This window comes from Dipodomys ordii, unplaced genomic scaffold (assembly GCF_000151885.1).
Source record: "Dipodomys ordii isolate 6190 unplaced genomic scaffold, Dord_2.0 Scaffold20, whole genome shotgun sequence".
Lineage (NCBI taxonomy): Eukaryota > Metazoa > Chordata > Mammalia > Rodentia > Heteromyidae > Dipodomys > Dipodomys ordii.
In genome coordinates, this window is record NW_012267236.1 from 3,548,996 (window position 1) to 3,571,262 (window position 22,267).

Genomic DNA, 22,267 nt, shown 5'->3' on the forward strand with positions numbered 1-22,267 from the left:
AGACTGTCATCCAGGAATGGAGGAAGCATTTCATGACTTCAATGTATTATAGATTACAGGGTATTGCCAGAAAATTAAGTAAAAATTTTAAAATATGACCAAATAAAAGTGAAATATAAAGCCGGGTGCCGGTGGCTCACACCTGTAATCCTAGCTACTCAGGAGGCTGAGATCTGAGGACCACAGTTCAAAGCCAGCCCGGGCAGGAAAGTCCATGAGACTCCTATCTCCAATAAACCACTAGAAAACCGGAAGTGGTGCTGTGGCTCAAGCAGGTAGAGAGCTGGCCTTGAGCTGAAGAGCACAAGGACAGCGCCCAACCCCAGAGTTCAAGCCCCACGACGGACCAAAAAAAAAAAAAGAAATGTAAACATCTTAAAAAAATTTTTTTTGTTGTAAGAACACTGTACAGAGGGGTTACAGTTACATAAGTAAGATAACAAGTACATTTCCTATCGAGCATTATAACCATCTTTTAATTCATTGAAACTCTGACAATAGCAACTCTTTTCTGTTCCTTTCCCTTCACTTTTCCTAGTCAGTCACAGGCCCATTTGGCCATCCCATCGTGTTGTCTCCTTTCTATACAGATTGGCATCTGTCCTTTTTTTTTTTTCCTTTCTAGAAAGTTCTCTCAAGGCTGGACTGTTACAACAGCTGTCTGCTAACTGATTTCCCAGCTTCCAGTTTCCTCTCTAGTCTATGTCATACACTGTTAACAGAGAAATCTTCCAAATAGCTTCTTTCTTCATAAAATTACCCCTATCAAAGTCTCTGGCCTCCTATTGCTTACAAGAAGGATGCTCTCAAGGCGTTAGTGAGTAGGGAAGTGCACCCCAGCTATCTTACCAGCCCACTCTCACCACACCACTCCCACTGCTCTATGGCTGGACTATTCTGCTTCCAACGCCTAAAAGAATTCCATTTCTACCATTCTGTGTTTGCTCACATCATTTCCCTTGTCCAAAAGGCTCTCCTCTGTCCTTCTACTCAACCTTCCAATGGACTCCAGGTCAACAAATCTATCCCCCCTAACACTGGTTCTGGTTTACCTCTGAATCTTCTCTCTCCTGAGATGCTCAGAAGGGTGTGACAAATAAGTGTTCAACTATTATTACAGCCCCCTTTCTATTTGTCCTTCACATTGACCACATGTAGTCTATATTGCGAATCAGTTTTTAAAACTGTGGCACATTATTCTACTTCTTCAACCTACATTTCCTAAAAAGACTACTTCCTATTTACTTATAATTTTCATTATATCTAGTACAAAGCAATCAATTACTAGGAAGTCTATCAATTGAATTAACCAATTAGAGGTATCACTGTAATGAAATTTAGGATGCAAACCTTTAGCAGTAAATATTTTCAGCAGTAATATTTCTTATTTTATACTTATATATACATTATATTTATATAATAAAATTATATTACATATAATACATTATATAGTTATATTATATTCACATAATTATATAATATATAACAATATATAATTATATGCCATATAATTATATATGATATATGGCAGATAATAATATATTATATATAATTACATATTAGTCATATATTATATAATTAAATTATATATAATATATTATAATATTTCTTATTTTATTACATATCAAATGTTTTCAGAAATAAACTGTACTTGAAATTCAGAAGTCTCTTCTCCTCAAAGAAAGGAAAAGAAAGAGAAGATACAATGTTTCACTATTTAGAAAATAGTGAAATAGAGAAAATCTCACTCATTTATCTTGGAAGTACATTTGTCTGATGCACTTACTTTTGTTTTAATCGGATATAGGAGGTTGATAAATTATTCCAAGCCTCTGCGTTCTGAAATGATAGAGAACCCAGTTAGGAAAAGAATTGCTGAAACTAATCTGATATGTGTTCCTAAAAATATGTTCTTAAAAATGACAATTTTAGTGAAGTATGTTTAAAGATAAAAATAAGAAATTAAATTCAACTTACCTTTTGAAACTTATAGAAAGGTCAAAAAAGTAAGTCAACCAGTGGTCTAAGTAGCATTGACTTGGAATTTAGTGAAGATTTTAATTGTATTTACTAGTTGAAAATTTTACAATATAATTTATATAGTATAGAGAGATTTGTTACAAATCTAAAGCAACAGAACACTGGTCTTCCTATACTAGAGGCTTTGCCATTTTTCCATCAGACAGGAGATTATGAATTCTCCAGTATTCTAAGTATCTTATCAACCAAACATACTTCTCTACCAATTCTTCTACCTAGTGAAAATAATAAAAGATTTAGAGCAGTGTTGTCTTCAGTAAGAACAATATGAATTACATTTTTTCTTTGTTAAACATTTTGTAAACCATGCATAGTTCTTAAACTCCATATATAGGATTTACTTCTTAAGTGGTATTAGACTTCCTCCTATAGGCACTGACCCAGTCTTCTTGCCACAAGAAAACTACACATTGGACAATACAGAGCAAGTAGCAGGCAGCACAGGTGTCCCATTCCAGAGAGAAGGGAAGAATGAAGGTGTCTCAGTACACACCTAGTCCTCTGCCTTAGAGGCACATTCAGGGCTGCAATACAGGGAGGTTAGAAAGCAAACAAAGCACAGGAAATCTTACTGAGATGAAGGCTGAAAATGTAGTTACACTTTTCAGGGCAAAATACTATGGGAGAGAGATATGCTTTGAGAACAGGCTCTAGAAATCTCAGCAAGCATCCTCTAGCCTCCTTGGTGGAATGCTCTACACATGCAAAGTAAAACTTTCTGAGGTCCCAGAAAGAACAACCACAAAAGGGTTGTGAGTTGACTGAGAATACTGAAGTGACACAAGTAGATTGGACAACGTCTGTAGGGAAGAGCTCTTATTGATCACACACAGCATTAGATTAAATCCCAGAAAGGTTATACTTTAGAAAAGGAGAATTCTAAAGCAAGATAATCCACACGTAAATTAACTGAATGCCAAAATAAAATGCAATCTTCTTTAATAAAAGAAGACAAGAAAATCCAGAAACTCAACAACATAGTATTCATCATGTGGAGGATACAATAAAAAAGAATTAAAAGCCAGGCATGGTGGCATATACCTATAATCCCAGTACCTGAGAGGCAAAGCCAGAGGATTATGAGTTCAAAGCCAGTCTAGACTATACAATGAGATCTTTTTTCATAAAAAATTTTTTTAAAAAAAGCAGGACAATAACTGCATTCATAACACCCTCCCCCTCAGGAAAAGTTAATCGAAATAGAAACAAAAATAAAAGATATTGACTTTAAATCAGGATTATTCTGATTTTTGCCATTGTGTACCTAAGATTATAAGAGTAATGGCCAAAGCCTTTTTTTTTTTTGGTTGGTTGTGGAGCTTGAACTCTGGGCCTGGGCGCTGTCCCTCAGCTCTTCAGCTCAAGGCTAACCCTCTACCTCTTAAGCGCCACTTCCAGCTTTTTCTGTATATGTGGTGCTAAGGAATTGAACCCAGGGCCTCATGAATGTGAGGCAAGCACTCTACCACTGAACCACCTTCCCAGCCCCCAAAACCTTTTTTTTAAATTTTTATTATCTTTAAATAGTTGTACAAAGGGATTATAATTCAACACATCTTGATGGATGTCACCTCTTTCACCTCCCAACACCCCAAAAATTTCTGAAATGGTAAAATATACATGACACTTTGCTGTTATTTATCAATATATATTTTTAAGTAAAAATTACTTTGTCGAGTTATTTTCTAAACCAAATTATAGCTACTGTAATAAAAACCCCTTATTTCCAAATTTATAAACTTTGTATCTTGAGTGGTATGACCTTCCACCAAATATACTTCCCTCCACCACAGAGGAATTGTGTTCAGACTACCTAACACTTAAGAAATATGGAGGAGCTTAAGTAGGAAAGTCAGCAAGGCAGACTTACATCAGGCTCCAGGGTTACACAGCGCTGAAATGCCTTTGCTGAGCCATCATAGTCTTCCAAGGCCAAGTAAGCACAGCCTAGAGAGAACCATACCCCAAGCTGCAAAGAACAAAATCCAGGTCATTCAAACAGAGACATTCCCAAGACCAGCTGCAAAGGATTTGAGATACTCCACCAAACACTAGTACATGAATAAACCTTTGCCTTGCATGTAAATATAGGGAATTTATCAACAGAAATGGATTTTCTATGTGGTTTTCACTTACAACTCAGAGAGCATGTTCAATGTCATTATACATCTCTTGTTGAGAAAGTTTGTGCATCATGTTAACCAAACTCCATTTTGTTTATAAATCTGGTATTATAAATCTGCATTCACTGAATATTTTCACTGAGTATTTACTATGCAAAGAAGTACACCAAGTACAAATAACCTGGAAAACAGGCCAAAACCTAGATTACTGAATACCTGTAAAGTGACTCAAAGCAAACTCCAGTCAATTAGATAAACATTTTGAAAACAGGTAAAAAATAGGAAGTAGTTATTCATTACAAAGGAATTCTTCATATTATCTCATTTCCTTAAAATTCAATAGCTTCTATCAAAAAAGAGATAATGCTGATACAAAGTGAAAAACATTAGTCAGAGCACAGCTATGAGTTGCTTATTTTCCTTTCATACTAAAAGCCAGTGGTAAGTGGACGTCTGCTGTCTCTCTTGCTGCTGGCATCTAGGGGGAGCCACTGAGGTGGAAAGGAAAGGCCCTAGCCTCCTCAGAGGCAGAGGTCAAGGCTGCCTCCACATTCTGAACCTTCCATCATTCCCATAAAACTTGTTCCATATGGCTGGCTGAGGCCTGAAAGCTCTCCAAGCAGATAAAACAATTTTAGGCAGTTAATTAGAGATAAGGCTTAGAAAGCAAACATCCTTGGGCAATTTACCACTTTGCCATGAACTCACAAGAAGCTATAAATAACTGCTATCAAGAGCCTTTATGGAGAACAGATTTTGTTGGCGGGACAGGTGAAGTCTGGAGGAAGTGCAGAGGGTCTGGCAGGAGGAGTGAGGAGAGGGGGACTAGGTGAAACTAAAAGAGATTCACTTTTCTGAATTATGGAACTTCCAGCAACTTCAAGATGAGCTCACTACTTTCCTTTCATCTGGTTATTTATACAATCACATGAAAAAACCTTCAATGGTCAAAGCACACTCCCTGAACAGGACACAGCCAGACAGGACCAAAGTCTTATGCCAACTAACAAAACAATATATAAAACAAGCCCTGTAATTTCTAGTCAGGTTGGAAATTCCAAACCTGTGACCTCGTGATATATTCCATCCATTGTAAGGTGCACGTTTTACTAAAATCATTAATATCTTGCCAGTTATATCAGTAGCAGTGTGTGTGTGTGTGTGTGTGTGTGTGTGTGTGTGTATTGATACTGGGGCTTGAGCTCAGGGTCTCACTCTTCTGCTTGGCTTTTTTGCACAAGGCTGGCACTCTACCACACTTTAACCACAGTTCTGTTTCCAGTCCTTTTGGTGATTAGTTGGAGATAAGAGTCTCACAGACGGGCTGGGAAGGTGGCTCAGTGGTAGAGTGCTTGCCTTGCATGCCTGAGGCCCTGGGTTCGATTCCTCAGTACCACAGAAACAGAAAAAGCCGGAAGTGGCGCTGTGGCTCAAGCGGTAGAGCGCTCGCCTTGAGCTGAAGAGCTGAGGGACAGCGCCTAGGCCCAGAGTTCAGGTCCATGACCGGCAAAAAAAAAAAAAAAAAAGAGTCTCACAGACTTTTCTGCCCAGGCTGGCTTTAAACTGTGCTCCTCAGATCTCAGCATCCTGAGTAGCAAGGGCACAGGCATGAGCCACCAATGCCTGGCAAAATATCAAAATTTAAAGAACTGGAAGCATGTCTCTGACTCTGTGTCTCTCTAGCTTTCCTCCCTTCCTCCCTCAAACACACACACACACACACACACACACAAATGTTCTCTCTCTCTCTTTTGTGTGTACATGTGTATTTGTGCGCATGTGCATGTGTGCTGGTACTGAGGCTAAAACTCAGAGCCTCACATTCTCATTCAGCTTTTTTTCATTCACAGCTGGTGCTCTACCACTTGAACTACACTGCCACTTCTGACTTTATGCTGGTCAACTAGATATGAGTCCCATAGCTTTGTCTACCCAGGCTGAGAACTGATAGCCTCAGATCTTAGCCTCGATTATAGGCATGAGCCATCCACACAAGCTCCCAAAGACCATCTTGGCTGGGGGCTAAGCAGGCACATAGCAGCCAAAGAAAAGTGTCCTCTGTTGGAGGAAAGAGCTGGAAGGAAAAACCTCTCACCAAAGGGATTGGGCAGGAATGGAGAGAGACAGTCCTCTGACAGAGAGGCTCTGGATGAGATTTCTGAACAGCTCGTTTATTTCTAGGGCACACCAGGAAGGCAAGCAGCCATGGTGAGGAGTGAGATAATCTAGTATGTATCTATGAGGGAGAAACACAAAAGCAGGACAGCAGTTATTTTGAATATAATTAATTATAGCTGTACTTTAAGAATGGCCTAATTTTTTTAAATGATTAACAAAAAACAAATGGTGAACATAATCTCTTAGACTTTTCTTCTAAGGTATCTAGGGTAATAGAGGTGACCAACTCAAATGGTTCTGAGACCATATGACCTTGCCCATGTCATTTAACCTCAGTCTCAGCCCCCAGGTGTTAAATGAGGGCGACTGACTAGATGAAGCTCTTGAGGTCTCCTCAGATTAAAAACCAGAGGTCACAGGGTTCAAAGGTACACCAGTGCCATCTGGTGGTGGAATAAATATGTTGACAATACAAACATCAAAGGAATCTATTTGATTACAGGCCTTAGAAATCAATTAAAAAGACATCAAAAGGAAAATGTAGAAGAAACAATTTGCTGAAAGCCACACAGTTGGTTACTTGTTCTGGTGTATGTTGTGTGTAAAGAAAAATTAAATAGTCTGAAGTCCAGCAAGTGCCACGAGATAAGGAACAGAGATTATTTTTACAAGAGAAGTTAACAGTAGGCTTATTTAAAATTTGTCTGCAGTAGGTCCACTTCCTTATACATCACAACTTTCCTTTTAAATTACAAGCCTACTACTCAGCTTCCGTCCCCACAAGTTTTCTGCAGGATGAATGATTAGTGGCTAAATTCCTTACAGGATCCGCTGTTGGGCCTCTTCTGTCACATATAACAAAGGTTAGCATATTACAATGCAATCCTGAAGCCATGCCCCCTCCCTCTCTCCTTTATCATGCCTTATTCCCCTAACCCAAATGCACAAGAGATGTTAAATGGGCTTGAAGTCAGGGCCTAAATGGTCTTGAAGTCAGTGTGTGTGTCTGTGTGTGTGTGTGTGTCTGTGTGTGTGTGTGTGTGTCCTGGGGCTTGAAGTCAGGGCCTAAATGCACAAGAGATGTTAAATGGGCTTGAAGTCAGGGCCTAAATGGTCTTGAAGTCAGGGTGTGTGTGTGTGTGTGTGTCCTGGGGCTTGAAGTCAGGGCCTAAATGCACAAGAGATGTTAAATGGGCTTGAAGTCAGGGCCTAAATGGTAGTCAGGTGTGTGTGTGTGTGTGTGTGTGTGTGTGTGTGTGTGTGTGGGCTTGAAGTCAGGACCTAAATGGTAGTCAGGTGTGTGTGTGTGTGTGTATGTGTGTGTGTGTGTGTGTGTGTGTCTAAATGGTAGTCAGGTGTGTGTGTGTGTGTGTGTGTGTGTGTGTGTGTGTGTCTCCTGGGGCTTGAAGTCAGGGCCTAGGTGCTGTCCCTGTGCTCTTTTGCTCAAAGTTAGTGCTCTACCACTTGAGCCACAGCTCCAGTTTTTTGGTGGTTAATTGGAGGTAAGAATATCATGGACTTTCCTGCTCCAGCTGGCTTTAAACAGCAATCCTCAGTTCTCAGCCTACTGCGCAGCTAAGATTACAAGGTATGAAAAACCGGTGCCTGGCTCACTTAATCTAAAAAAAAAGGCAATGCCAACTTTTCCTAACCAAATTTTTCACGAACTTTCAAATTTTCCTCCATAAAGGAACAGCAAACTTGGCCTGTAGCTAATCAGCCTCACTAAAGGAATAATTTCTCTAACTCAGTGTTTTCCTTTAAAGGACCAACTACACCTCATGTATGTATATTTTCTTTTACTACAGACTTTGTGTTCTTTTCTTCTTCTTGCTAGGTTGGTTAGCACTAGCTCTTACATCTACACAGTCTTTGCAGAGAAGCCTCACTGCATTGTCACTGCGTTTACGAGTCATCTGCATATGAAAATGGCCTGTTGGGAGTCTTCTACTAGGCTGCAGACACTGGAGTAGCAATGATTTCTACCACCCTCATTCTCACCCTGGTGTAATACACAGGAGAGAAAAGTAACACTATGGAACATCTATTACCCAGTCCTTACTATTTACAAAAAGGTAATGCCTTTAATATATACGGCTCCATTGTCACCTGCGTCTTATGAAAGTTTAGAAAGAAGCCGGGCACTGGTGGCTCACGCCTGTAATCCTAGCTACTCAGGAGGCTGAGATCTGAGGATCATGGTTCAAAGCCAGACCTGGCAGGAAAGTTCGTGAGACTCCAATAAACCACTAGAAAACCGGAAGTGGTGCTGTGGCTCAAGTGGTAGAGCGCTCGCCTTGAGCTGAAGAGCACAGGGACAGCGCCCAAGCCCAGAGTTCAAGCCCCACGACCAACAACAACAACAAAAAAAGTTTAGAAAGATGAAGACGTTTGACTGGGTTCTACGTTCCTTGGGTTCCCAGAACTCAGAACCAGATATCCACAGCAAAGCTTTTGGTTGTTCTTTGGTCACAGCTACAGCCCAGATGTTATCACAGGACTCGGATTTCTTGGCCATTCATCAAGTTCAACCTGAGGAGTCCTTTTTTTTTTTTTTTTGGTCGGTCATGGGGCTTGAACTCTGAGTCTGAGCACTGTCCCTGTGCTCTTCAGCTCAAGGCTAGCACTCTTCCACTTGAGCTACAGTGCCACTTCCGATTTTCTGGTTGTTTATTGGAAAGAAAGAGTTTCATGGACTTTCCTGCCCGGGCTGGCTTTGAACTGAAATCCTCAGATCTCAGCCTCTTGAGTAGCTAGGATTACAGGCGTGAGCCACCGACGCCCGGCCAGGAGTCCATTCTTTAAAACTTACCAATATGAAAAATGAAGAACCAAAAGGAAAGCATCTTTTTTCTGTACATACTATTCACATATGTTCATCCTATCTTCACCACTGGAATGTGAACTCCTTCAGCCTACCACAAGTAATGCGAATTTACAACACCAATTATCTCACTCCATTTCAAGTAAAAAATTGTTTCTTCTTCCTACAACTAAACTAAGCTGGGTATTACGGTATACGGCTATACACATAGAACTTAGGAACTAGAAGCAGGGACGACAGGGTTGAGGCAAGATCTTATCTCAAAAAAATAAAATAAAAATCAACACTGGTACCAATGACACAGCTACAATTCTAGCTATTTGGGAGGCTGAGATCAGAATGCTTATAGAGTCTGAGGCTTGCACAGGAAGAATAGTCCAGGAGACTACATCTTAAGGAAAGACTAGGCATGACAATGCATGCCTATCATCCCAGCCATAGCAGGAAGCATGAAACAGGAGATCCCAGTTTAGACACTTATCTAGAGGAGAAAATGAGACCCTATCTTCAAAATAACGAATGCAAAAAACGCTAGAGGCATGGCTAAGTGGTAGAGTACCTGCCTAGCAAGTGTGAGGCTCTGAGTTCGAATCTAATATCTCCACCCCCCAACAAAAAAAATCACACTACCTTCCCTGCAAAAGATACTTTCCCTGCCTGCTGAATTCTCTATGACTATCAATGGAGATATTTTGAGCTGGGGATGCAGCTCAGTGGTATGTGCTTGACATATGAGGCCTTGTTTTAATCCTCAGCTACATTTGATACCCTTCTCCCACCTCCTCCCTCCCCCCCAAAAAACAAACTTTTTCCTTCCTAACTAGAACACTGGCATCTTTTTATGATTCTAAGGTTTTCCTCAACCCTACCATCCCAATATGTAAATCCAAAAAAAGTTTTCCTTGTTAACGAGACTTCAACTTTTTCTATTTTTTCATGCTTACTGAAAAGTCACTGATACTCACCCAGGCCATTTATTCCTTACTTAAACTTCCTATAATTCTACTTTGGAAATATCACTCTTTTATTCAGAACCACAATAGACTCCCATATCCACAGAGTTAGATAACCAGGGCATTCATGGCCCCTCATAAATCGTATCATTTCTCAGCACAAATACCATGCTTTCTGCTGATAGGCTGCCACAGCCTAATTCCTTCCCACATCTGCTTCCTGTACAAACAGGCGCTTGACAATGCTTAGTCGGGAAGCCACATACCACATAACCTCCTGTCTAAACCAGAACGCTTTTCAAACGAAACCAAAATACTCAAGCAATATAAATTAAACGTTCTTTCAAAACTTATTGACCAACCAACTGTTGATAAACAAATTGGTTTTATTATATCAGAGGAATTATATGATCCATCTATTCACCTAAAAACATTTCTGAAGTGGGGAGGAAATACCAACTACATGGCATGCAGTTACATTTATTCATTAATTCTCTTGACAAATGTAAGCTGAGTCTTTATTCCCTAAAACTGTAATTTTTGTTTGTCTGATTTTTCTGGAGATGGTGGTTGCTAAAAAGTTTATAAAAAACTATAATAAAAAAGTTACTAAGCCGGGCGCTGGTGGCTCACGCCTGTAATCCTAGCTACTCAGGAGGCTGAGATCTGAGGATCGCGGTTCAAAGCCAGCCCGGGCAGGAGAGACTGTGAGACTCCTATCTCCAATAAACCACTAGAAAACCGGAAGTGGCGCTGTAGCTCAAGTGGTAGAGCACTCGCCTTGAGCTGAAGAGCTGAGGGATAGCGCCCAGGCCCAGAGTTCAAGCCCCACGATAAAAAAAAAAAAAAAAAGTTACTAAGCATTATGGCATAAAATAGTGGTAGATTCAGGTTAGTAAGTGAGCCAACCTCAACTTCATTGGGAATACGAACTATTCTCCATATGCTTTATCTGCAACAGGAGAGCTCTACCCCTCCCCACACATCTAGCCTCCAATTTCTGCCTTTCCCACGAATCCTGCCAACTGGTAGCCAAGCAATTGCATGCAGCGCACAGGCTACGGCATGGCGTGAATGTCTGGTATATATCAAGTGGCTCACAGAGACAATGGCTCCAATATTTCTCCCATCTATAGCCAAGACCTAAAGGATGTGACTATAATTAACTACTTAAAGCCAGCAGTTAAATTTACCAGCAAGCAGCCTGAGTGCAATGCTTCAAGGGGGGTGGAGGTAGAGTATGTTAGTTGAATTGCATCTGGAAAAAGTTGGGGGAAAAAAGACAGGATATTACTTGTCATCCTTGAGATTTACGCACAGTGAGGGCTCCAGCCATTGTACATACATTCAGCATGAGAATGCATTTTCAGGATGAAAATACAGCAGAAGATGGAAGAACAAAGGTGAGGCCTAAAGAACCCAGCCAGCTTCCTTGAAGGTTGCCATTACTATCAGCACTTCATTTAAAAATGAGGTCTGGACAAACACTAAACTAGATGGGCCACCCAGATAGCAGGGATACACTGATGGCCACAGATGTTTACAAACACACAAATCCACATCTCTTCAAGCTCTTCCCCCACCTGGAAGCCAGCTCCCCTCCTACATACTCTCTAGTTCTTACTCAGTACCTGCCTCCTGCCTCCTACACAAAGCTTTCCTGGCCCCCACAAGCTACAGTGGCCATTCATCTATCCTACACGCCTCAAGCCCTCCTGCCATGCATGTTTTCAAGTACATATGCTCCAGTTTACATCACACAGCTTACAAAGGCCAGTGACCAGGTAGAGGTCCAAAGAGGAGAGTTTGGACCATTGAGGAAGTTAGGAAAATAATGTTCTATTTTGAACTAGGAAGTTACATTTGCTAGGCAGGTGCTTTACCTTTTAGGTCATGCCTCCAGCTCAGAAAAATCAATTGTCTTTTAAAAAAAGAAAAAGGCCTCTGGGTACTGGTGAATCACAACCGCAATCACACCCAGGCAAACAAATTCAAGAAACTCATCTCCAATTAACCAGAGAAAGACAAATAATTACACTTGGACATGATTAACTAAACATCACTCTAAGCACCACACAGTGAGGAGGAGGATATTCTTAGGAAGGGATCACAGTGGCTCAATAGCTGTGTGCATATGACCATATAAAATGATGCTTATTGAAATGAACTCCAAGAAATGTTAACAAGAAGTTTATTGTACTGTTTCCAGTTAAGGAAAGTTGGAAGTGGAGGAGTGGCTCAAGTGGTAAGAGTGTGAATGAAAAAACTGAATGAAAAACTGAGCAAGAACATGTGGCCCTGAGCTCAAGCCCTAGTACTGGCACCAAATAGAAGAAAAAAAGGGGGTGGGGGGAAGAGGCCCAAGAACTGGTACCAAGAGAAAAGAAAAAGACTTAAAAAAGAAAAGGAAAAGGTGTGTGATGGGTGGAAAATGAATATTTTCCTTTATCAGTAGTCTACATACTGATTTGACGTCTAAATGTTATTTTTTACTTTTTGCATAAAAGTGGAAGGCAATGAGAATAATAATTATTATCTGATAATAATAATAATAAAGATGTGCTTGTTTAAGACAGGTCTTGCTATGTAGCCCAGCTTGACCTTGAATTGGCACGCTTCTGGCTTCTAGCTCCCAAATGCTGGGACTGCACGCACACACGCACGTGCACGCACACACACGCACACACACACTCCACCCCACTCTGGCAATATCTATCTGTCTGTCCATCCAACTGTCTGTCTATCTATCTACCTATCTATCTCTACTTAACCCCAGATAGATATGGATATATATATATATATATATAGATAGATAGATAGATATTTTTTCAGTCATTGTGCTTGAACTTAGGGCTTCAATGCTGTCCCTGAGCTTTTCACTCAAGGAGAGCACTCTATCACTCTATCACAGTGTAATTTCTGCTTTTCTGGTGATAAATTGCAGATAAGAGTCTCATGGACTTTTCTGCCCAGGCTGGCTTTGAATTGAGATCCTCAGATCTCAGCCTCCTCAGCAGATTACAGGTTTGAGCCAATAGTGCCTAGCCAGTATCTGTATTTTAAATCTGTGTCTGCAAAATCTGGCCTGGAGTATTTGGTTAGATTTCCCTTCTATTCTTTGCAGTTCCCAACAATGCAAATCTAAGGGTGTATTTTAGTAGCTTTAGAATGAGAAGTGGAAATGTGTGAGTTTAATGAAGGGTAGCTAGCAATCTCAAAGATACAAATGTAAACTGTGCCCATCTTCTGATTCTCTAACAAATGTACCACAAACAGTGCAGTGAGTTTTGCATCCTATCCCTAATTTGAGGCCAAATACTCCAATTTTTATTCCAAAGCTATACTTTTCACAGTTTGCCTTCACCTGATTGTTAAACCTGCTTGGATTTGCCTAAAGAAAGAGGACAGAAATGTTTTTATTTCTATTTTCCAAATCAACCTTCAGCTAAGGACTTAACAGAGACAACAGTACAGAGGAACACTTTTTGGAGCTAGTTCACATTGGATAACAAGCTCAAGTCTATACAGCCTTCAAGTTTGCATCCTATGGTAGTTCTGTATAAGAGTACCATCAAATGCCTGAATGTTTTGGCAGGTATGCAACCTGCGTGAACTGGATCATATGACAGGCTGCAAAATGTCCTCACACAACATCTGTGCCTCTGCTAAAAGTAACTGTCATTTCTTTGTCTATCTAAGGAATTAGCTCTCAATTATATAATAAGCCATGGAGCTTTATCAAGTCCTCCACTGTAACTTCCTTTCAGTCATTCTTCCTCCCACAGATGCTGGTCAGGGCTAAAACAAGACTATGACTGTAGCTTCCACTTCTGCCCTTCTACTGTTTCCCACAGACAGTATTGCCAAAACAGTGTTCCAGCATTAGCTCCCTGTATACCCTATTCCTGCATTTAAAACAAGCACAAAACAAACCCACTTCAGTGATTCTCGGATTCCAACAGTTTAACCTCACAAGAAGACTCCAGCATTACCACCCTGCTGTCTTGTTCCCCTCACTGAAAACCATCCAATTTACTAATGGAAGAGAAGAAGAAAGGAAGGGAGGGAGGGAGGGAGGGAAGAACGAGGGAGAAGAAAAGAGAGAAGGAAAGAAGGGAAGGAGAAGGGAGGGAGGGAGGAAGGGAAAAAGGAAGGAAGGAGGGAGGGAGGGAGGGAGGGAGGGAAGGAAGAAGGCAGGGAGGGAGGGAAGGAAGGGAGGGAGGAAGGGAGGGAGGGAAGGACAAAGAGAGAGAAAAGAAAGGAGAGAGAGAGAGAGAGAGAGAAAGCTACACACTGAGCTGGGTACTGGTAGCTTAGGCCTGTAATCCTATCTACTGTAGAGGCTGAGATAGAGCACTGCAGTTCAAACCCAGCCTAGGCAGTAAAGTCCATGAGACTCACATTTCCAATTAACCAGCAAAATGACAGATAAGAGGCATGGTTCCAGTGGCTAGCACCAACCATGAGTAAGACAGCCAAGTGAGAGTGAAAGAAGCCCTCAGTTCAAGCCTCAGTAACCAGAAATAATAATTAATGTACTTTGGAATGTCTGGGGTTTTTTTCTATGTAAAACATACTTCCCAACTCTACACAATTATAAAAATGACCACTCCCTTTTTGTAGACAGAGTTTTGCAATAGAGCCAGGTTTGGCTTGAACTCACAAACCTCTTGCCTCTGCCTTCCATAGACTGGAATTATAGGTATACACCTCACCCATTTCCACAGCAGCACTATTTTAACAGCCAAGAGGTGGAAGCAACCCAAGTGTCCACTAGATGAACAGTAACAAAGTGCAGCTGAACACATGGAAAGGAAGGAGGCTCTGACACCCGCTACAACATGGATGAACCTAGGAGACAAGATGTCTTGTGAATAAACCAGGTACCAAAGCACAAATACTGGAGGATTCCACTTTCATGTGGTGTTAAATCCATGAGACTACCACTACTCCTAGTGGATGCCAGGAGTGATGGGACAAGGGAAATAGGGAGTTGTTTAATAGATACAGAATTTTAGTTTCACAAGACGAAAAGTTCTGAACAATGGCTGCTTAATGATATGAGACAAATATCCTACAGATGTATCATGTCATTTTTTAAAATTAGTTTTGCAAACCTTAAAAAAAATACTTAGCCTGGGCACCAGTGGCTCATGCCTACAATCCTAGCTACTCAGGAAGCTGAGATATAAGAATAATGGTTCAGTTCAAAGTCAGGAAAGTATATGAGATTCTTTTATCCAATTAGTCACCAAAAAGACAGTAGTAGACTTATGACTCAAGTTATAGGACATTAGCCTTGAGCAAAAAAGCTTGAGTTCAAGCCTCAGGACCAACACACACAAATTAAATAGGGGTTGGGGTGTGGCTCAAGTGGTAATGTTTGCCTAGCTAACACAAGGCCTTAGTTCAAACCCTAAAACCACAACCACAACAAAACAAGTTGATTACCAAAAGATACTCATGCATTCAAATGTATGTGTGTGAGCACACATACGCATACACACATATGTATGTATTTATATTTCCCCTTAGATGATAAAAAAATCAATTCTATAGGTTACATTATTTATAAAAAGGTTTCTTTACTGTTTTCATCAATTACTTGCAGAATTTTACACTTCCTTTTTAACATAACTGCTCAAAACAGTATCTAATTTTACTAGCTATATTAAATATAGGTAAGAAAAAAAATAACAAAATGGAACAGCAAAGTTAAAGAAACAGAAAGAACTGGTGGCTCAAGCCTGTAATCCTAGCTATGAGGAGGCTAAGATCTGAGGACTGGGCAGACAAATCCTAGTTCCAATAAACTAGTAAAGGGCCAGAAGTGGAGCTGTGAGTAAAGTGATAGAGAACATACCATAGTGAACAAAAGCACCAGGCTGAGTTCTTTGTATCATTTGCATGCACATGCGTGCATGCACGCACACACACACTCACACACACTAACAGAAAGTACACGCGTGCTGACAAGCAAGAAATAGATCAGATTCTCAAGGACAAGCTCTCCAGTCATTGGGACAGAAAGTGGGTATTCATTCGATCAGATCATATCTGAAGAAAAACACAAACACCAAAGGCAAGGGGGTTCTGAACTGTCTAACCTGCATGGGGTTAATCTTCACTGAGCGTTCAAAACACTCCACACATTCTTGAAGCTCCTTGTTCCGAAGGTGAAGCAGGGCCTTGGAGCGCTGGGCCCGGGCGCTGCGGTACCCGGACAGCTCCCAGGCCTTGTCGTAGCAGGAGTGATCTCTGAGTACATCTCCCAGCAAGCAGTATAAACTCGGCGTCTCTTTTTTCTCCAGCTCTTGCCTCAGGATTTCTTCTGCCTGGAAACAACAGAAACTATGAAACTGCTTTGATGTGATTAATCTTTATTTTGTCACATGTGCACATTTTACCCCACATGAAACAAATGTGTATTTTCAGCATTTGAGAGTACTTGTTTATTTTATGCATCTAGGATGCCGGCTACAGAAGAGAGGCTCAGGAGAAAGAAGTACAGTAGCTGTAAAACAGGAAGAAGGAATGGGAGGCGTATGTTGTTCTAGTGGCCTCTCTAGTCCCCACTTCATAGAAACAGGCTGCTGCCACCTACTTAACACCTACGTCCCTGCCCTGGTTGTTACCACAATGACTTCATCAGAGCAGTGCCTATAATTCACTCTATCTTCTCTCTTTCCTTCCTTCTTTTCTTCATTCGTTCCTTCCTCCCTTCCTCCCTTCCTTCCTTTCTTCTCCCTCTTTCATATTTTTATTAAAGAAGATTCCATTCAACGAAGTATTTTATGCATAAAATGCATCTTGATCAACGCCATCCCTTTCAACATTCTCGCCCATTCCTTCCAACCCACCTCTTCCCTCATTTTTCTTAATTTTGTAATATATCCATTGAATTAAAAAAATTTAATCATTATTATAAACGTGATGTACAGAGTGCATTGAATTTTTTATTATCTTTATCGATTGATTTATTTTTGGTCAGTTGTGGGGCTTGAACTCTGGGTCTGGGTGCTATATCCCCCACCTCTTCAGCTCAAGGCTAGTTTTCTGGTGGTTAATTGGAGATAAGAGTCTCACAGTATTTCCTGCCTGAACCAGGATCCTTGAACCAGGATCCTCAGATCTCAGTCTCCTGAGTAGCTAGGATTACAGGCATGAGCCACTAACATCCAGCTGCAATGAAATTTTGACTACACCTTGCTCTTGCCCCTGTTCCTCTCTTTCTTCCTTCCTTCCTGGATTGCCTTTTTTAAAAGAAAGGAGAAGGGCTGGGAAGGTGGCTCAGTGGTAGAGCGCTTGCCTTGCATGCCTGAGGCCCTGGTTCGATTCCTCAGCACCACATAAGCAAAAAGAAAAAGCTGGAAGTGGCGCTATGGCTCAAGTGGTAGAGCACTAGCCTTGAGCTGAAGAGCTGAGGGACAGTGCCCAGGCCCAGAGTTCAGGCCCCACGACCAGACCCTAAAAAAGAAAGAAGATACAGTTTAGTAAGCTAAAAACTTACTTATTAAACAAGTCACATCAAACCTCTCAGACAAAAGCTGTGACCTTATCTGGTTCCAGACAGTGCATTCACTTTAGAAATGAACTCATCTTGCAATCACTGTGCAAGCTTGGCTATTACGACAATGTCCACAATTCAGAGCCACCCTGTCGCTGGAGCTAATTCTGCACTGGCTACTATCATCTTCCACTGCACCCCAACCATGCCTGACACCTTGCTTCTGATGAATTTCAACAGAGAACAAAACCCATGACAGTCACCCTACTTTGCATCCTCACCCACCTTAACACATATCCCCAAAGATGCTAAGATAACCATCATCAAAACAGACATAGATATCCTGGAAGGTTGCCCTTTAGGAAGGTGAAATGAGAATGTCAAGTCTCTAATGCATGTACATTGACGCTCTGAAAATCTGTATACTTGGTTTTACATAAGTTGGACATATCTACAGTTCTTAAGCTGTCTGATTTTTTTTTTTTTGGGTCCGGTCGTGGGGCCTGAACTCTGGGCCTAGGCGCTGTCCCTCAGCTCTTCAGCTCAAGGCTAGTGCTCTACCACTTGAGCCACAGCGCCACTTCCGGCTTTTTTTTTCTTTATGGCTTATGTGGTGCTAAGGAATCGAATCCAGGGCCTCATGCATTCAAGGCAAGCACTCTACTACTGAGCCACCTTCCCAGCCCGAGCTGTCTGATTTTTGTGAAATCTTTTTTTTTTTTTTGTTCGTCATGGGGCTTGAACTCTGGGCTTGGGTGCTATTCCTGCGCTCTTTAGCTCAAGGCGAGCACTCTACCGCTTGAGCCACAGCACCACTTCTGGTTTTCTAGTGGTTAATTGGAGATAAGAGTCTCACGGACTTTTCTGCCCAGGCTGGCTTTGAATCGTGATCCTCAGATCTCAGCCTCCTCAGTAGCTAGGATTACCGGCGTGAGCCACCGGCAGCCGGCAGCCGGCTTTGTGAAATCTTTTAAGCAAAGGATGTGCTTCTCCAAATTTCTGGGTATTGGCCCTGTCTGCATTTGTGACACAATGTCAGTAACAAGGCTTTTCAGGACTAAGCTGAAAATGGAATCCAATTTTATACAGCAGTTGCTAAGGGAAAATAATTCTAAACCCCAAATATTCAAAACAAATGTGAACTTTCAGAATATAATGCATGTAATTTCTCCAGTCACAAAGAATATGAGGTATTAATGTATCTGAGTATAACTCTGTAAGGCTACCCATACAGAGATGCATATAAATAAAATTATATACAACAGATTGTAGCTGTTACCAACTTTTGCAGCAATAAGCTCATAATGTGGTTGAAGGTTTTTCTCTCAAGAAAGACATTGGTACTTGGGACCCACCCCAATCCAGAAATTCTGGGAGCGAATTCATTTAATAGTAATTCCTTTCCACTTTAACCAGTTACAGTGGATTCTACATGTGCAGTAATATAATGGCATTAGAGTAACTGCATACAGGCACTCTACCCTGGAGAAAGTGGAACTTCTCAGATTGGTCTCTTATCAGGAAGATGGTGAGCAGGCAACAGTGGCAAGGTGGTGTAACACTCATGTCTACAACACTCAGTGATACAGGAACAAGGCTCTGTGGACTAGGCAGCCGGACATTAGGAGGAAATACAAGTGTGAAGCAGTTACCCGAAGAGAGAAAATGACCTTCAGTGTTTTAAATTCGCAAGGTCAGGGAAACAGGGAATCCCTACGATAATCTAAAATTTTACTTTCCCTTGTAGCTTAGCAGAATCAAACATAGCCAAAATGAAGTGTAGGTAGACCCTGCCACTCAGGACTGCTAAAGAACAATGGAAGATGAATTCAATTTCATTAGTTCTATCTGAAAGTCAGGGTTGATCAAATAGGTTTTGGTCTTATCACTTCCTTCACTGGCTTTCAGCTAAACATTTTATTTTTCTTTGGTGACAGTTCTTAGATAGATTTGTGACTATGGTCAGAGTGCCACAGTGTGTTTCTCTTAAAATACTCAGTTGGAGTCCGGAGCTGCATAGTAAATAATAGCCCTGTCCTGAGGTCGTTAATGTTATAAAAACAAACAAGCTAATTCAGAAGAGGAAACCACAAGGGAGATGGTGAGACCAGAGAAGAGTTGCTAAGCCAGTCTCCATCTACTGCCAACTGTATGAGAAACCCAATCAGTCCTTCCAGAATTCCTATTATGCAGAAACCATGTGAGAAAAACAAATGTCTGTAATCATTTTAATCCACTACGTTTCCAGTGGGTTTGTTAGCAACAGGAACAGTAGCTGTTGTTTAAAGCTACTATATCATGGCCAAGAGTAGAAAAGGGTATTGGGCTGGGAAGGTGGCTCAGTGGTAGAGTGCTTGCCTTCCTCAGCACCACATAAGCAGAAAAAGCCGGAAGTGGCACTGTAGCTCAAATGGTAGAGCACTCGCCTTGAGCTGAAGAGCTGAGGGACAGCATTCAGGCACCATGACCAAGAAAAAAAAGAGGAAAGAAAAAGAAAGAAAGAAAGAAAGAAAGAAAGGAAGAAAGAAAGAAAGAAAGAAGGAAGGAAGGAAGGAAGGAAGGGAAGGAAAAAGAAAGAAGAAAGAAAGAAAAAAAGAAAGAGAGAGAGAAAGAAAAGAGAGAAAGAGAGAGAGAAAGAAAGGAAGGAAGAGAAAGAAAAGGAATGGACGGACAGATGGACGGACAAGAAAAGAAATCTGGGTTTGGAGATCAGATACCTGAGTCACTCTGCTAACATACTATCTTTCATCCAGTTTCTACCAGAGTCATTTCATAGACTCAAAGACTCTTAAATTAAAAAAAAAAACTAAATTAAATTAAAAAAGAGGAGAATCCAACCACTTAGGAAGAACCCTAAGCCACACCCCTGTCCTTGTGTGCTTTCAGTTATTCTGACAGGATCTGGAGTTTTTGCCCAGGTCAAACTCAAACAATAACACCACCACCTATGCCACCTATACAGCAAAGGCCATAGCTGTGTGCCAACAATCAGTTTGTCTTACTAAAATTTTTGTCTGGGTTGCCCTAAAACTGCATTCCTCCCAAATTCTACCTCTCTAGTATCTAGGATTACAGACATGAGCCCCATATCCAGCAAAATACCTTTTCTTTGAGAGTTAGCTGCTAGTGAGTGATAGGCTTTATGGGAATCCGATCATCCTACAGTAGGCCTAGTAAGTCTCTGAACCCATCCAGTGGTTACTTCCCCAGTTCCCAAATACACTATTGAATTAGGTATACCAAGGAAAGCCCTTCTTAAGTGGAGGGCCAAGAGAAAGACCACAAAGCTCCCCTTCCCATTAGAAGTAAATCCAAGCAACACTACCACAATGACTTGAACTACTATTAAAAACTTGAAAGATACAAGAAAGTGTGAGTGGTGGACAGTTTGAGGGTATGTATGTCACTGACTTACACACTCAAACTGAAAACACACCTGGGTCCTTGACAACATCATGGATTGTTATAAACTTAGCACAGAGATGGCTCCAAAGCAGCTACTACTACCTCAGGTATGATCTTATGGGAGTCATTATCCTTATACAGAAAGCAGTCTTTAGATAGAGATGCCCAATAACCAACCCTCAGTGAGCTCACCAGCACAGAGAAAAGTACACTTCTCCTATCATGCCTCAGAATTACTTGGACTTCATGCACAAGCCTTGAGTGTCTCACTACCCCATCAGCGCTTATTAGTCCCTCATGACAGCACATTAATAAAACTCAAGAAGCCGGGCACTGGTGGCTCACACCTGTAATCCTAGCTACTCAGGAGGCTGAGATCTGAGGATTGCAGACTCAAGACAGTCTGGATAGAAAAGTCCTTGAGTTCTTATGTCCAATTAACTACCCCCAAACTGAAAGTGGAACTGAAGCTCAAAGTGGTAGGTAGAGGACTAGCTTTCTTCAAAAGCTCTTGGAAAGAACCCAAGCTCAGAGTTCAAGCCTCATTATCACCACCACCACCACCACCTCCAACAACAACAACAAAAAAGTGGCGCTATGGCTCAAGTGGTAGAGCACTAGCCTTGAGCTGAAGAGCTGAGGGACAGTGCCCAGGCCCAGAGTTCAGGCCCCACGACCAGACCCTAAAAAAGAAAGAAGATACAGTTTAGTAAGCTAAAAACTTACTTATTAAACAAGTCACATCAAACCTCTCAGACAAAAGCTGTGACCTTATCTGGTTCCAGACAGTGCATTCACTTTAGAAATGAACTCATCTTGCAATCACTGTGCAAGCTTGGCTATTACGACAATGTCCACAATTCAGAGCCACCCTGTCGCTGGAGCTAATTCTGCACTGGCTACTATCATCTTCCACTGCACCCCAACCATGCCTGACACCTTGCTTCTGATGAATTTCAACAGAGAACAAAACCCATGACAGTCACCCTACTTTGCATCCTCACCCACCTTAACACATATCCCCAAAGATGCTAAGATAACCATCATCAAAACAGACATAGATATCCTGGAAGGTTGCCCTTTAGGAAGGTGAAATGAGAATGTCAAGTCTCTAATGCATGTACATTGACGCTCTGAAAATCTGTATACTTGGTTTTACATAAGTTGGACATATCTACAGTTCTTAAGCTGTCTGATTTTTTTTTTTTTGGGTCCGGTCGTGGGGCCTGAACTCTGGGCCTAGGCGCTGTCCCTCAGCTCTTCAGCTCAAGGCTAGTGCTCTACCACTTGAGCCACA

The 22,267-nt window shown here is 41.3% G+C and overlaps 1 protein-coding gene across 1 annotated transcript in view; it reads right to left on the reverse strand.

Moving 5' to 3' along the window:
- Ttc27 (tetratricopeptide repeat domain 27) overlaps nt 1-22,267 on the reverse strand; it is a 133,994-nt gene that overhangs the window by 33,318 nt on the left and 78,409 nt on the right. Inside the window, exons 12-14 of the mRNA XM_013013524.1 lie at nt 16,166-16,393; nt 3,911-4,009; nt 1,787-1,839 (exon numbers count right to left, since the gene is read on the reverse strand). Coding sequence (XP_012868978.1) covers nt 1,787-1,839; nt 3,911-4,009; nt 16,166-16,393 — 380 coding nt within the window. The remainder of the gene's footprint in view (nt 1-1,786; nt 1,840-3,910; nt 4,010-16,165; nt 16,394-22,267) is intronic.